This window comes from Schistocerca cancellata, chromosome 1 (assembly GCF_023864275.1).
Source record: "Schistocerca cancellata isolate TAMUIC-IGC-003103 chromosome 1, iqSchCanc2.1, whole genome shotgun sequence".
Classification (NCBI taxonomy): Eukaryota; Metazoa; Arthropoda; class Insecta; order Orthoptera; family Acrididae; genus Schistocerca; species Schistocerca cancellata.
The window spans coordinates 1,112,982,120-1,112,995,251 of NC_064626.1; the positions used below are offsets into that span (position 1 = coordinate 1,112,982,120).

The 13,132-nt window shown below is 43.4% G+C and overlaps 1 protein-coding gene across 1 annotated transcript in view; it reads right to left on the reverse strand.

The window, feature by feature from the left end:
• Positions 1-13,132, reverse strand: part of LOC126092133 (protein unc-13 homolog 4B-like) — a 213,597-nt gene that overhangs the window by 104,508 nt on the left and 95,957 nt on the right. The window contains exon 3 of the mRNA XM_049907594.1: positions 7,354-7,616. Within this exon, the coding sequence (XP_049763551.1) occupies positions 7,354-7,616 (263 nt within the window). The remainder of the gene's footprint in view (positions 1-7,353; positions 7,617-13,132) is intronic.

A 13,132-nucleotide genomic window follows, 5' to 3' on the forward strand; every position in this document is an offset into this window, starting at 1 on the left:
GGGTAGTTGACTTACACCTTCTAGAGCACGTTGGGTGGCACGGGATACATGCGGACGTGCATTGTCCTGTTGGAACAGCAAGTTCCCTTGCCGGTCTAGGAATGGTAGAACGATGGGTTCGATGACGGTTTGGATGTACCGTGCACTATTCAGTGTCCCCTCGACGATCACCAGTGGTGTACGGCCAGTGTACGAGATCGCTCCCCACACCATGATACCGGGTGTCGGCCCTGTGTGCCTCGGTCGTATGCAGTCCTGATTGTGGCGCTCACCTGCACGGCGCCAAACACGCATACGACCATCATTGGCACCAAGGCAGAAGCGACTCTCATCGCTGAAGACGACACGTCTCCATTCGTCCCTCCATTCACGCCTGTCGCGACACCACTGGAGGCGGGCTGCACGATGTTGAGGCGTGAGCGGAAGACGGCCTAACGGTGTGCGGGACCGTAGCCCAGCTTCATGGAAACGGTTGCGAATGGTCCTCGCCGATACCCCAGGAGCAACAGTGTCCCTAATTTGCTGGGAAGTTGTGGTGCGGTCCCCTACGGCACTGCGTAGGATCCTACGGTCTTGGCGTGCATCCGTGCGTCACTGCGGTCCGGTCCTAGGTCGACGGGCACGTGCACCTTCCGCCGACCACTGGCGACAACATCGATGTACTGTGGAGACCTCACGCCCCACGTGTTGAGCAATTCGGCGGTACGTCCACCCGGCCTCCCGCATGCCCACTATACGCCCTCGCTCAAAGTCCGTCAACTGCACGTACGGTTCACGTCCACGCTGTCGCGGCATGCTACCAGTGTTAAAGACTGCGATGGAGCTCCGTATGCCACGGCAAACTGGCTGACACTGACGGCGGCGGTGCACAAATGCTGCGCAGCTAGCGCCATTCGACGGCCAACACCGCGGTTCCTGGTGTGTCCGCTGTGCCGTGCGTGTGATCATTGCTTGTACAGCCCTCTCGTAGTGTCCGGAGCAAGTATGGTGGGTCTGGCACACCGGTGTCAATGTGTTCTTTTTTCCATTTCCAGGAGTGTATAATTTAATCCACGCGTTGGAACTCTATTGCACTCTCTTTAGTCTAAATTATGCTGTTGTATTTATTATTATTCGTACCCATATATTTCCCAGCTGATCAGCACATGAAACCAAAACCTTTTCTGTTTTATTAGGTTCTGCTGCAATATCTGCTCCCGCTAACACGCAATGAGTCTGATGCCATCTTGCTGACAAAATCTCATATGGCCCGTCAGATTGAGAACTCATTCTTCCGGGCTTATTTTAACACGACTTGCTACAGGATATCTACTACCACACCACAGCAGCTTTGTAGAAAGGTAGAAAATGATTCCAAGTAATTTTCGTTGGTTCGTTTGGAAACCATAGTCTCCATGCATATCTATACGTTTGGTCCAAGGAGTTTTCATTTTTTTATTTATATCAAGCGGAACATAATTTGCGTCAAACTCCACAGAATACTGACGGAATAACGGCCACTTTTTATGCAAGTTTTTCCTACTAAGCTAAATTTTGAGATTGGTGAATCTGATAAAGACAGTTAGATCTAAATTTTGAAAAAAGGATGGATGAGGATTCAATCTGAAGCGCCATCACATGCAATTTTGTAGAATAGTGTCCAGGAGGAATCATTTCTGAGCACAGAGAATACACATTTGCCTTTGTGACTTCTGCATGTTGGACGGAGCATATTCATGGCCAAGAGCACCTTTTTGTGTACCAATCGTGATTGTTTTTTATTCAAATAGCATCCCAAACAATGTAGCATTACAACCCCAGTTATGGATTTTCCGTTTCCCAAGTAATCAATATTAAAGCAAAAAAAAAAAAAACAACTTCACCTTATTGGCTGACAAAACAGCCTTTCCCCTGTTCGATACATTCTCGTCGGTCTTTGTCGACTTCTTTTCCTGCTGTTAACATACTTGTTGTGTCCACTACCCGGAGCAATCGTCCGGTGCTTGCCATTAAACATTGTCAAGCACAGAGTAGTAACACTCTTCCAGATACGCTTTAGGTCAACACTCAGCAACTGTAGTGGCTTTAGGCCACACAGATCCTTCATTCCTAGGTTTTAGTGCCCCAATTTCTCAGCTTTCTAGTCGACTTTCACTCTGTAGTTTTACTTTACGATATATACAGAGTAATTCAAAATTCATGTCCCATAGGACAAAGTTTATATTACTTGGCCCTTAGGACAAAGTCGTAATTGGTGGAGATTGCGACAATACAAGAGAGAGCGCATGCTACAGATGCGCTTTAATCGGTACAAACAAAATGTTACTTCATCGGTGACTGACAACTTGAAACTTAATAGTACAGTGCAACCGCCACCCACGGTCAGTTGTTCGCATGCTCCTCTAACGCAAACTGAATGTCACCCTGTAGACAACTCATCTGAACACGGGAACGGACACTGCTGTGTACTGACTGTTGGTATTTCTCTGTTAGTTCTGGTGATATTCTCCTGCACGTCAATTAATGTTCTTGGTTTGTTCGTGTACACTGTAGACTTGAAGTGCACCCCAAAGGAAAACGTCCACTGGCGTCAAGTCTGAAGACCTAGGTGGCAATTCCACCAGACACGTCTAGCAGTCCAACTCCCAGGAGAAACCTCATCCAAAAGTCGGCGGACGCGTCGTCTGAAGGTGGAGCAGTTCCATACCGCTGTGAGGAAAAAACCTACATCTCCGTTCGTCAGGCAGGTTGTCCAAATAGGATGGTAATGTTTCCACGAGATGTCTGTGGCGTGCTGCAATGAGCTTGCTATTAAAGAATATGGGACCAATCAATGAGCATATCATTATGTATGCCGCACCACACATTTAACCTAATGTTAGTCTGAGTGTATGCCTCGGCAGCGAGACGGGAAAATTTTTTTGGGAAATTTGTGGTAACTTACTATGGGACCAAACTGCTAAGGTCATCGGTCCCTAGGCTTACACACTACTTAATCTAACTTGAACTAACTTAGGCTAAGGACAACACATACACACCCACGCTCGAGGGAGGACTCGAACCTCCGACGGGGGTAGCCGCGCGTACCGTGGCAAGGCGCCCAGACCGCACGGCTACCCCGCGCTGCAGCGAGACGGGGATTGTGGTTTACCCAATTGAAGCGTTATGTCGTTTCATTCTCGCATTCAATTGCGAACTAGCTTCAAAGCTGGAGAAAAGTCAGCTTCAAGGTACCGCTCACAAGTGCGTCTTTCTTGAAACCATTCGCAGAATTGTACCTGCCCGTCAGGACGATCACCATGGAGTTCTTGCACAAAGTGGATTCAGCAAGGATGGGAATGATTAGAGGACATCATCCTAGACATCGACGGTTGGCTGGTGTCGCATTTCTGTGCCACCTACCTTGTTGACCGTGTCGGAATCACTATGAGCCAACACGACTGCTGATTTTGTGGTCCCATTGCTGTAGGGTGGTCCGGAACACAAACCCTTCCACAAACGGCCAATCAGTTTGGGATCAGACCTACGTTGGTTTGGTTGTCACCTGTGGTATTCTGCTGCTGTTTCCCATTGACTCATGCCTGCCGCGTGAATGACAACCATTTCCGCCATCTGCTGATGTGTGTACATTGCTGTACGAATCAATACTCTGCAGAGCAGCATCACAGTACACAGCTGTGGTAACTGGTGCGCCTTATTACCCTTCTATAGGATTTCGTTAGTCACTTGCCTCACAGATAACGAGCCATGTGGTAATATCCACTGCACGTGACTAATCATTTCGGTAGTGTAGTGGTGCTAGGTCATTCCTCTCATTGTTGTTGTTGTTGTTGTTGTGGTCTTCAGTCCTGAGACTGGTTTGATGCAGCTCTCCATGCTACTCTATCCTGTGCAAGCTTCTTCATCTCCCAGTATCTACTGCAACCTACATCCTTCTGAATCTGCTTAGTGTATTCATCTCTTGGTCTCCCTCTACGATTTTTACCCTCCACACTGCCCTCCAATGCTAAATTTGTGATCCCTTGATGCCTCAAAACATGTCCTACCAACCGATCTCTTCTTCTAGTCAAGTTGTGCCACAAACTTCTCTTCTCCCCAATCCTATTCAATACCTCCTCATTAGTTACGTGATCTACCCACCTTATCTTCAGCATTCTTCTGTAGCACCACATTTCGAAAGCTTCTATTCTCTTCTTGTCCAAACTAGTTATCGTCCATGTTTCACTTCCATACATGGCTACACTCCATACAAATACTTTCAGAAACGACTTCCTGACACTTAAATCTATACTCGATGTTAACAAATTCCTCTTCTTGAGAAACGCTTTCCTTGCCATTGCCAGTCTACATTTTATATCCTCTCTACTTCGACCATCATCGGTTATTTTACTCCCTAAATAGCAAAACTCCTTTACTACTTTAAGTGTCTCATTTCCTAATCTAATTCCCTCAGCATCACCCGACTTAATTTGACTACATTCCATTATCCTCGTTTTGCTTTTGTTGATGGTCATCTTATATCCTCCTTTCAAGACACTGTCCATTCCGTTCAACTGCTCTTCCAAGTCCTTTGCTGTCTCTGACAGAATTACAATGTCATCGGCGAACCTCAAAGTTTTTACTTCTTCTCCATGAATTTTAATACCTACTCCGAATTTTTCTTTTGTTTCCTTTACTGCTTGCTCAATATACAGATTGAATAACATCGGGGAGAGGCTACAACCCTGTCTTACTCCTTTCCCAACCACTGCTTCCCTTTCATGCCCCTCGACTCTTATAACTGCCATCTGGTTTCTGTACAAACTGTAAATAGCCTTTCGCTCCCTGTATTTTACCCCTGCCACCTTCAGAATTTGAAAGAGAGTATTCCAGTTAACATTGTCAAAAGCTTTCTCTAAGTCTACAAATGCTAGAAACGTAGGTTTGCCTTTTCTTAATCTTTCTTCTAAGATAAGTCGTAAGGTCAGTATTGCCTCACATGTTCCAACATTTCTACGGAATCCAAACTGATCTTCCCCGAGGTTGGCTTCTACCAGTTTTTCCATTCGTCTGTAAAGAATTCGCGTTAGTATTTTGCAGCTGTGACTTATTAAACTGATAGTTCGGTAATTTTCACATCTGTCAACACCTGCTTTCTTTGGGATTGGAATTATTATATTCTTCTTGAAGTCTGAGGGTATTTCGCCTGTCTCATACATCGTGCTCACCAGATGGTAGAGTTTTGTCATGACTGGCTCTCCCGAGGCCAACAGTAGTTCAAATGGAATGTTGTCTACTCCGGGGGCCTTGTTTCGACTCAGGTCTTTCAGTGCTCTGTCAAACTCTTCACGCAGTATCTTATCTCCCATTTCGTCTTCATCTACATCCTCTTCCATTTCCATAATATTGTCCTCAAGTACATCGCCCTTGTATAAACCCTCTATATACTCCTTCCACCTTTCTGCCTTCCCTTCTTTGCTTAGAACTGGGTTGCCATCTGAGCTCTTGATATTCATACAAGTGGTTCTCTTCTCTCCAAAGGTCTCTTTAATTTTCCTGTAGGCAGTATCTATCTTACCCCTAGTGAGACAAGCCTCTACATCCTTACATTTGTCCTCTAGCCATCCCTGCTTAGCCATTTTGCACTTCCTGTCGATATCATTTTTGAGACGTCTGTATTCCTTTTTGCCTGCTTCATTTACTGCATTTTTATATTTTCTCCTTTCATCAATTAAATTCAATATTTCTTCTGTTACCCAAGGATTTCTATTAGCCCTCGTCTTTTTACCTACTTGATCCTCTGCTGCCTTCACTACTTCATCCCTCAGAGCTACCCATTCTTCTTCTACTGTATTTCTTTCCTCCATTCCTGTCAATTGTTCCCTTATGCTCTCCCTGAAACTCTCTACAACCTCTGGTTCTTTCAGTTTATCCAGGTCCCATCTCCTTAAATTCCCACCTTTTTGCAGTTTCTTCAGTTTCAATCTGCAGTTCATAACCAATAGATTGTGGTCAGAATCCACATCTGCCCCAGGAAATGTCTTACAATTTAAAACCTGGTTCCTAAATCTCTGTCTTACCATTATATAATCTATCTGATACCTACTAGTATCTCCAGGATTCTTCCAGGTATACAACCTTCTTTTATGATTCTTGAACCAAGTGTTGGCTATGATTAAGTTATGCTCTGTGCAAAATTCTACAAGGCGGCTTCCTCTTTCATTCCTTCCCCCCAATCCATATTCACCTACTATGTTTCCTTCTCTCCCTTTTCCTACTGACGAGTTCCAGTCACCCATGACTATTAAATTTTCGTCTCCTTTCACTACCTGAATAATTTCTTTTATCTCGTCATACATTTCATCTATTTCTTCATCATCTGCAGAGGTAGTTGGCATATAAACTTGTACTACTGTAGTAGGCATGGGCTTTGTGTCTATCTTGGCCACAATAATGCGTTCACTATGCTGTTTGTAGTAGCTAACCCGCACTCCTATTTTTTTATTCATTATTAAACCTACTCCTGCATTACCCCTATTTGATTTTGTATTTATAACCCTGTAATCACCTGACCAAAAGTCTTGTTCCTCCTGCCACCGAACTTCACTAATTCCCACTATATCTAATTTTAACCTATCCATTTCCCTTTTTAAATTTTCTAACCTACCTGCCCGATTAAGGGATCTGACATTCCACGCTCCGATCCGTAGGACGCCAGTTTTCTTTCTCCTGATAACGACGTCCTCCTGAGTAGTCCCCTCCCGGAGATCCGAATGGGGGACTATTTTACCTCCGGAATATTTTACCCAAGAGGACGCCATCATCATTTAATCATACAGTAGAGCTGCATGTCCTCGGGAAAAATTACGGCTGTAGTTTCCCCTTGCTTTCAGCCGTTCGCAGTACCAGCACAGCAAGGCCGTTTTGGTTAATGTTACAAGGCCAGATCAGTCAATCATCCAGACTGTTGCCCTTGCAACTACTGAAAAGGCTGCTGCCCCTCTTCAGGAACCACATGTTTGTCTGGCCTCTCAACAGATACCCCTCCGTTGTGGTTGCACCTACGGTACGGCCATCTGCATCGCTGAGGCACGCAAGCCTCCCCACCAGCGGCAAGGTCCATGGTTCATTGTAGAACTGTTTAATGACGACACTAGTCTCTTTTTTTAGTGATTCACTGTGCCGAATGAAATGACTTCAGCTACCAGTCAGCACTTGGTTTCGTGGCGCATTTCCTGCAAACTCTGTTCATTACTGCCACACGAATCACGCTTAACAGCAACGACGACGTTTGGAAACGTCCCGCGCAAGTCATATTTGTAAGTATTTCGACTTCAGTGTGTGTATGACTAGACGAGTCGCCAAGTGTGGCAGTGCCTAGGTGACGCAGCGTACCTGATGTCGTTGACGACGTCCAGCGGGTCCTGGGTCCGCAGCTTCTCGAGACGCCGGCAGATGATGGGGTCCACCGGCGGCAGCTCCAGAGCGGGTGGCTCCCCGGCCGCCACGGACGCTGTGACGTCAGCAGCAGGAGGCGTCGGTGCGGCGGACCTCTGCAGCCGCTCCGACTGGAGCCGCTCCGGCGCGGCCACTGGTTCGCGGACAACGCGACGCTGGTGTCCATTGCTTGGCAAGCAGTTGTTGAGGGGCGTCTCCGCCTGCACAGGCAGTGTATCGTTAGGATGCCGTATTAAAAGCTACCTCACATAATGCTGACACTCTTCGATCGGAGAGAAAGCCACTATCGGAAGACAATCGGGTGTGAATATTTCTATCTAAAGCTAAACTAAATCCAGTAGGCGTTGTGACAGGACTTAATAAGGGACACTATGAACTGTTCGGTACCACTCAAGGTAGCTTTCCGGAACACCACCACATTACATTGAAGACAGAATGTAATGAAACATCTTTTGATCATAATTTATGATCAGATGTTAATGCATACATTATGTACACGATGTAGTATAACTAATTAGCTTACCAGCCTACAAGGTAAAAGTAATCAATCAGTGTCTGTAATTACCAGTAATGCTTTATTTCAGAATCAGCACTTTGATAATGGTTATAGGAAAACTAGTTACGTAACTTCTGAAAACTGTAAGTGAAAATGTCATAATAATGTTAGCATCAAATTTCATAACTAGTGAACAAATTAATCATCAAAATCCGATTATTTCATATAAAGAAAAGTTAACAATTTGAAATATTTCACGACATCAGATGCAATTAAACTAACGTACCGTCTTAGGGAATTATGCCAGACTCAGAAGACATGTAATTAATTTTGTAATTACACCTTCTAGACATATCTAATATAAACAAATGACCTTTCTGAGATTCTTACACAGCTTTCGTATAAAACGTGAAGCTTGTAATCTTTTTTCGCAGTCTGTGAAGTTCTCCAATTTATGCTAGCACAAAAGAAATATGTAATTTAGTGTTAATGTATTGTTAACCGCATTTCATCACTTTTTTCGTCTCAAAACATAAAAATCAATACTTTAACTGTGTTCATTGTAAAACAACAATTGGTTACTTCAAACTTGTATTGGCAGAATATTTAGTAGTGAAATAAAATGATCGTTTGGTATGTATTTTGTAATGACACTTTCTAATTGTAATTCGATACATCTACATTATAAACAATGAGACCAAAAGAGCATGTATGTCAGGAAAGTGTATAAGCAATCCTGCATGTTAAACCAAATAAAGTTCAGTTGTGTTGTTGTTCTGTGATGAATGCCTGTGTAATTATGTTTGATAAAATATACGACTCTCAAAAGGAAGATATTTCTGGAGTTAACTTTCATTTAAACCCCGATAACCCCATATGCAGAGTTGTCAGGACTATCTGGAAGTGAATTAAGCACCCCAATGTACAGTTTCTGCAACGTGGTGGAGACTTCCGTTATAAAACCTAAGTAATCAGCCTTCTGAAGTTTACTTCAATTGACAATACTGTGGGGATGGGAAGGTGCTGATGGTTTTACTGGACAAATGTCAATGTCAATTCATTATTTATTAATAGAAACAAAATGTGAACATTAAGCTTAATTGTAAGAGCGATTTCATCTTGGCTGACAACAACAGTTCGATCTCGAAATATATTCGATCACATCTGATCATAGAATAACTTTAATCTTTGATCTAAAAAATGGTAGCAAAATATAAAGGGTGAGGCAAGTAAGATAGACAACCCTTAATGTATCCAGAACGATTGAATGTATCGAGGTGCGGTTTTCGCCTAGTATTAGTAGACAATAAGCGTACTTCCTGACTTTTGCAAGCTATTTTTATCGTTTATAGACGCCGCATTACGAAGCCGACTTTTTTTTTTCTAATGTAGCCATGTTCTTTTTCTGTGGAATTTGAAAGAAGCTTCTAAGAGAACTTCAGTGACATAATATGTATGGGACTTGATCAAACAGTATCAACATAACAGCGCCGCAAACCATTTTCTCGCCCTGAGGAGAAGAGGCTCCTCAGACTTCTGCCGTATAATACCAAATGTAAGCAAGTATGTAACTCAGGTGCGGTTCATGTATTTATTATGATGGCTGTCCCACCAAGAGCTGGAGATGTCAACCCTGAGCATTGCTGCACGCTAAAAAGTGATTCTGCTCAAACAATACTACACGCTTTCTTCGTTTGCAAAGATACTCCTGAATGCTTAGCACATTCTGGGTACTCTTCACCACAAAACCGCATCGCTGCTCTAATAGTTTGGCGGCATTCGCGATAATCGCTATTCACTTCTACGACTATCATACACATTGCGAATGAGTCAATAGAATTAAGAGCAAGTTATCTGATTGTTACAATAGCAGAACACAGACTAACGGGCTTCGAGCGCACAGGTAAACACGACAACCATACCTGAATTATATGTTTGTTTCCATTTGGAAGGCAGACGTTTGTGGAACCTTTTTTCCTGATGGTGGGATAGAGGTTTGCGGCATAGTTATCTTGATACTATTTCATCAGGTCCCATAGATGATAGGTCATTGAAGTGCTCTTAGGTGCTTCTTTCAAATATTACAGAAAAAAGAACATGGCTTTATTTTTTTTTTAATGTCGGCGTCGTAATTCGGCGACTGGAAGCGATAAAAATAAATTGCTAACGTCAGGTAAGTCACCAAATCGTCCGCTATAAATTAGCGGAAACCGCACCTCGATGTATTTATAATTTCTGAATATATCGCAGGTGGCCTGTCCTACATACCTCATTCTGTGTACAGCTGTAATCTGTCAAGCGCATTACATTTAAAAAAAAGAACAAATAAGTAAACTCAGCCACACATAATTATACTATTAAGGCTCAATGATTCGCAAAATATGATAAAAAAACTGAGTGGCCAATGACCAATATTAAGACAAAGAACTTTATGGCAAATATTTAAATTTCTAATAACACCAAGTTCACAACCAGTGGTAACTTTTCGCTGTGAATCATGAAGGCATTTACGAGCAACCATCGAATTCTTTAAAGCAAATCTTAACGCAAAAAATCTGCACAAAAAACGCTCATGGCATATACATCAATTAGATTGACACACATCGAAGTGTTTACAAAACCTTGGCGCAACTGGCCCTCTAAAGTTAAGGAATCAAATGGTGGCACCCTGATATCAATGGCTCATATCGAACTATCTGATAGACAGCCTCAGCACTACCAGAGCAATAAATGTTTAACGGTACTGGAATGGCGAAAAACTGCAGAATTTAACATCTCTATAAAACCTTACATCCCTTTGCACCACTTAAAACTCATGGCTACAGACATAGGTAACTAAATGAGAAGCCAAACTTAACACTAAGTTCTAAAACAGAGACGAACAAGAATGAAGTTTAACATTGCAAAACTGGCCTCTCTCTTGTATCAGAGACGAAAGAATTCAAGGAAAAAACACTCACACACAGAGTTTAACAAGGACACTGGCTCCCGCATGGAGGGAATGCTATCACAAGTGAAGGAATGACACAAACATGGCATAAAGGACACCAAATTTTGTGGTAAGTTCCTATGGGACCAAACTGCTGAGGACATCGGTCGCTAGCCTTACACACTACTTAATCTAACTTACGCTGAGAATAACACACACCACCATGCCCGAGGGAGGACTCAAACCTCCGACGGAGGGAGCTGCGCGAACCGTGGCAAGGCCCCTCGGACTGCGCGACTACCCCGCGCGGCAAGGATACCAGAAAGTAAACAATGCCATACGAACCACAATGACCGACCAAAGAAAGTAGCTCACACACATGATCGACCTCTTGCAGCTCAGCTGAGCAGCATGCTAATGTGATCCTGTGACTTTCGCATCCGCTCCGAGTGGAGCATGACGGGGACAGCATGTGCGCGAATATCTTACTCCACACGCAGTAGCTATAAAATGGGAATCAGACAGGTTATATTCATCGCTGGCGATTACGCAGCGTCCATTCCAAGGCACTCAAGAGGACCCTGTATTCCCTTAGTCGTTTGTAGGCAGAGTCGTTACCGAGAGCGTACACCAGCCAAAGCTGCTTTACTTCCGCTTCGGCCAGAGATAACAAGCGCCGTAGCACCCATGCAGGAAGTCCGTCGCAGATCGACTGCCAGCGGCGTGCTAGTACGCCACAGTTAGTAATACAGTATGATAACATGATTCAGGCATAGAGAACAGGAGAAGTTTACGTTGCGGCGCCATCACCTGTAGGAATAACTAGAATATGTTGAAAGTCCGGAAGCAAAGGAATTGGTTCAACGTCCTGTTGATGCTGACGTCATTGTAGAAGAACGACAAACTTTGATTAGTCATGGATGGGGAAGTAATAGACCGTGCCCTATTCTGAGAAGTCATCCCAGGATTCGCCATAACTCACTTAGGGTTCAAATGGTTGAAATGGCTCTGAGTACTATGGGACTTAACTTCTGAGGTCATCAGTCCCCTAGAACTTAGAACTACTTAAACCTAACTAACCTAAGGACATCACACACATGGAGAGATACCGATCATGTGAACACATCTTTGTAGGAGACACCTAGAACTGTCCCTCGTCAACCACGAGAAGGGTGTTGAGTAGAATGATAGGTCAAATTTGCTCTGTACCTTCAAGCTCTCCCGTCTCTTGATTACATCATGTAGATACAGACCGAAATGAACAGGTGACAGACAATACTAATCACTTTGTTAATGCTTAGTGGTTCTGTGATCACGGTACCAATACTTAAAGCATCGATGTTCTTCTACATAGTTTTGACGACAGACATTAAGTACTTTCAAATCCTCTCCCTTCTAATATACTCTACAGTTTTGGAAGACTTACTCTAGTAGAGGTCTTAGTAAAGTCTAGGAAAAATCACAGAGTTCGTATGAATTCGAAACACTGTGTCTATACTAGACATGTCTCAGATAAAACTTGTTCCACCTTCACTGATCATGGTATCGGTTATCAATAAGGCATTGTAATTTTATTTCCATAATTCCATACACTTAAACCGTGTAATTATTGGTATTGTATTTTAGGTGTTCTCAAAGAGTGATGGAACTCTCGAAGTATTCTGTTCTTTTGGAACTTTTATCCTCCAACACATGAACATTAATTGGAGGATCGAAGCTTTAATTTTATCTTTCTTATTTAAGGAGGTCTACACTAATTTTGTCCCCCACAAAAGCACTCTTAGTCTCAGGCTTATTAAGGTATTGTCGCGTTCTTTCACTTCACGCCAACTCTTCCTTTTGTCCTCTATGTTTGTACTGTGTCAGAGACTGTGTGATGTCTCCCCACCCCCGCCCACCTCATACCTATCCTTGCACTTCCCGTTTCTTTCCGGCTCAACGGTTGTTGGTTTTGTTGCTTGCAGTCAGGAGACCGGTGCGAATCTATCCTGTGAAAGCCTCTTCAATTCTGCATAGTTACCGCACGTTACATCCATTTGAAGTTGCTTGAAGTATTGAATCATGGTCTCCCTTCATAATTTTTTACTATAGCACTTCCCTCCATTACTAAATCAATTATTATTTGATGCCTCACGACCTGTCTTAGCAACCGATCCCTTCTGTCAGGCAAGTTGTGCCATAAATTCCTTTCGTCCCTGATACGATTCATTAACGTCTCCTTGGGTATCCATGTACGTATCTATACTTCGGATTTTTTTTTATAACTACACAATTCAAAAGCTTCTCTATTG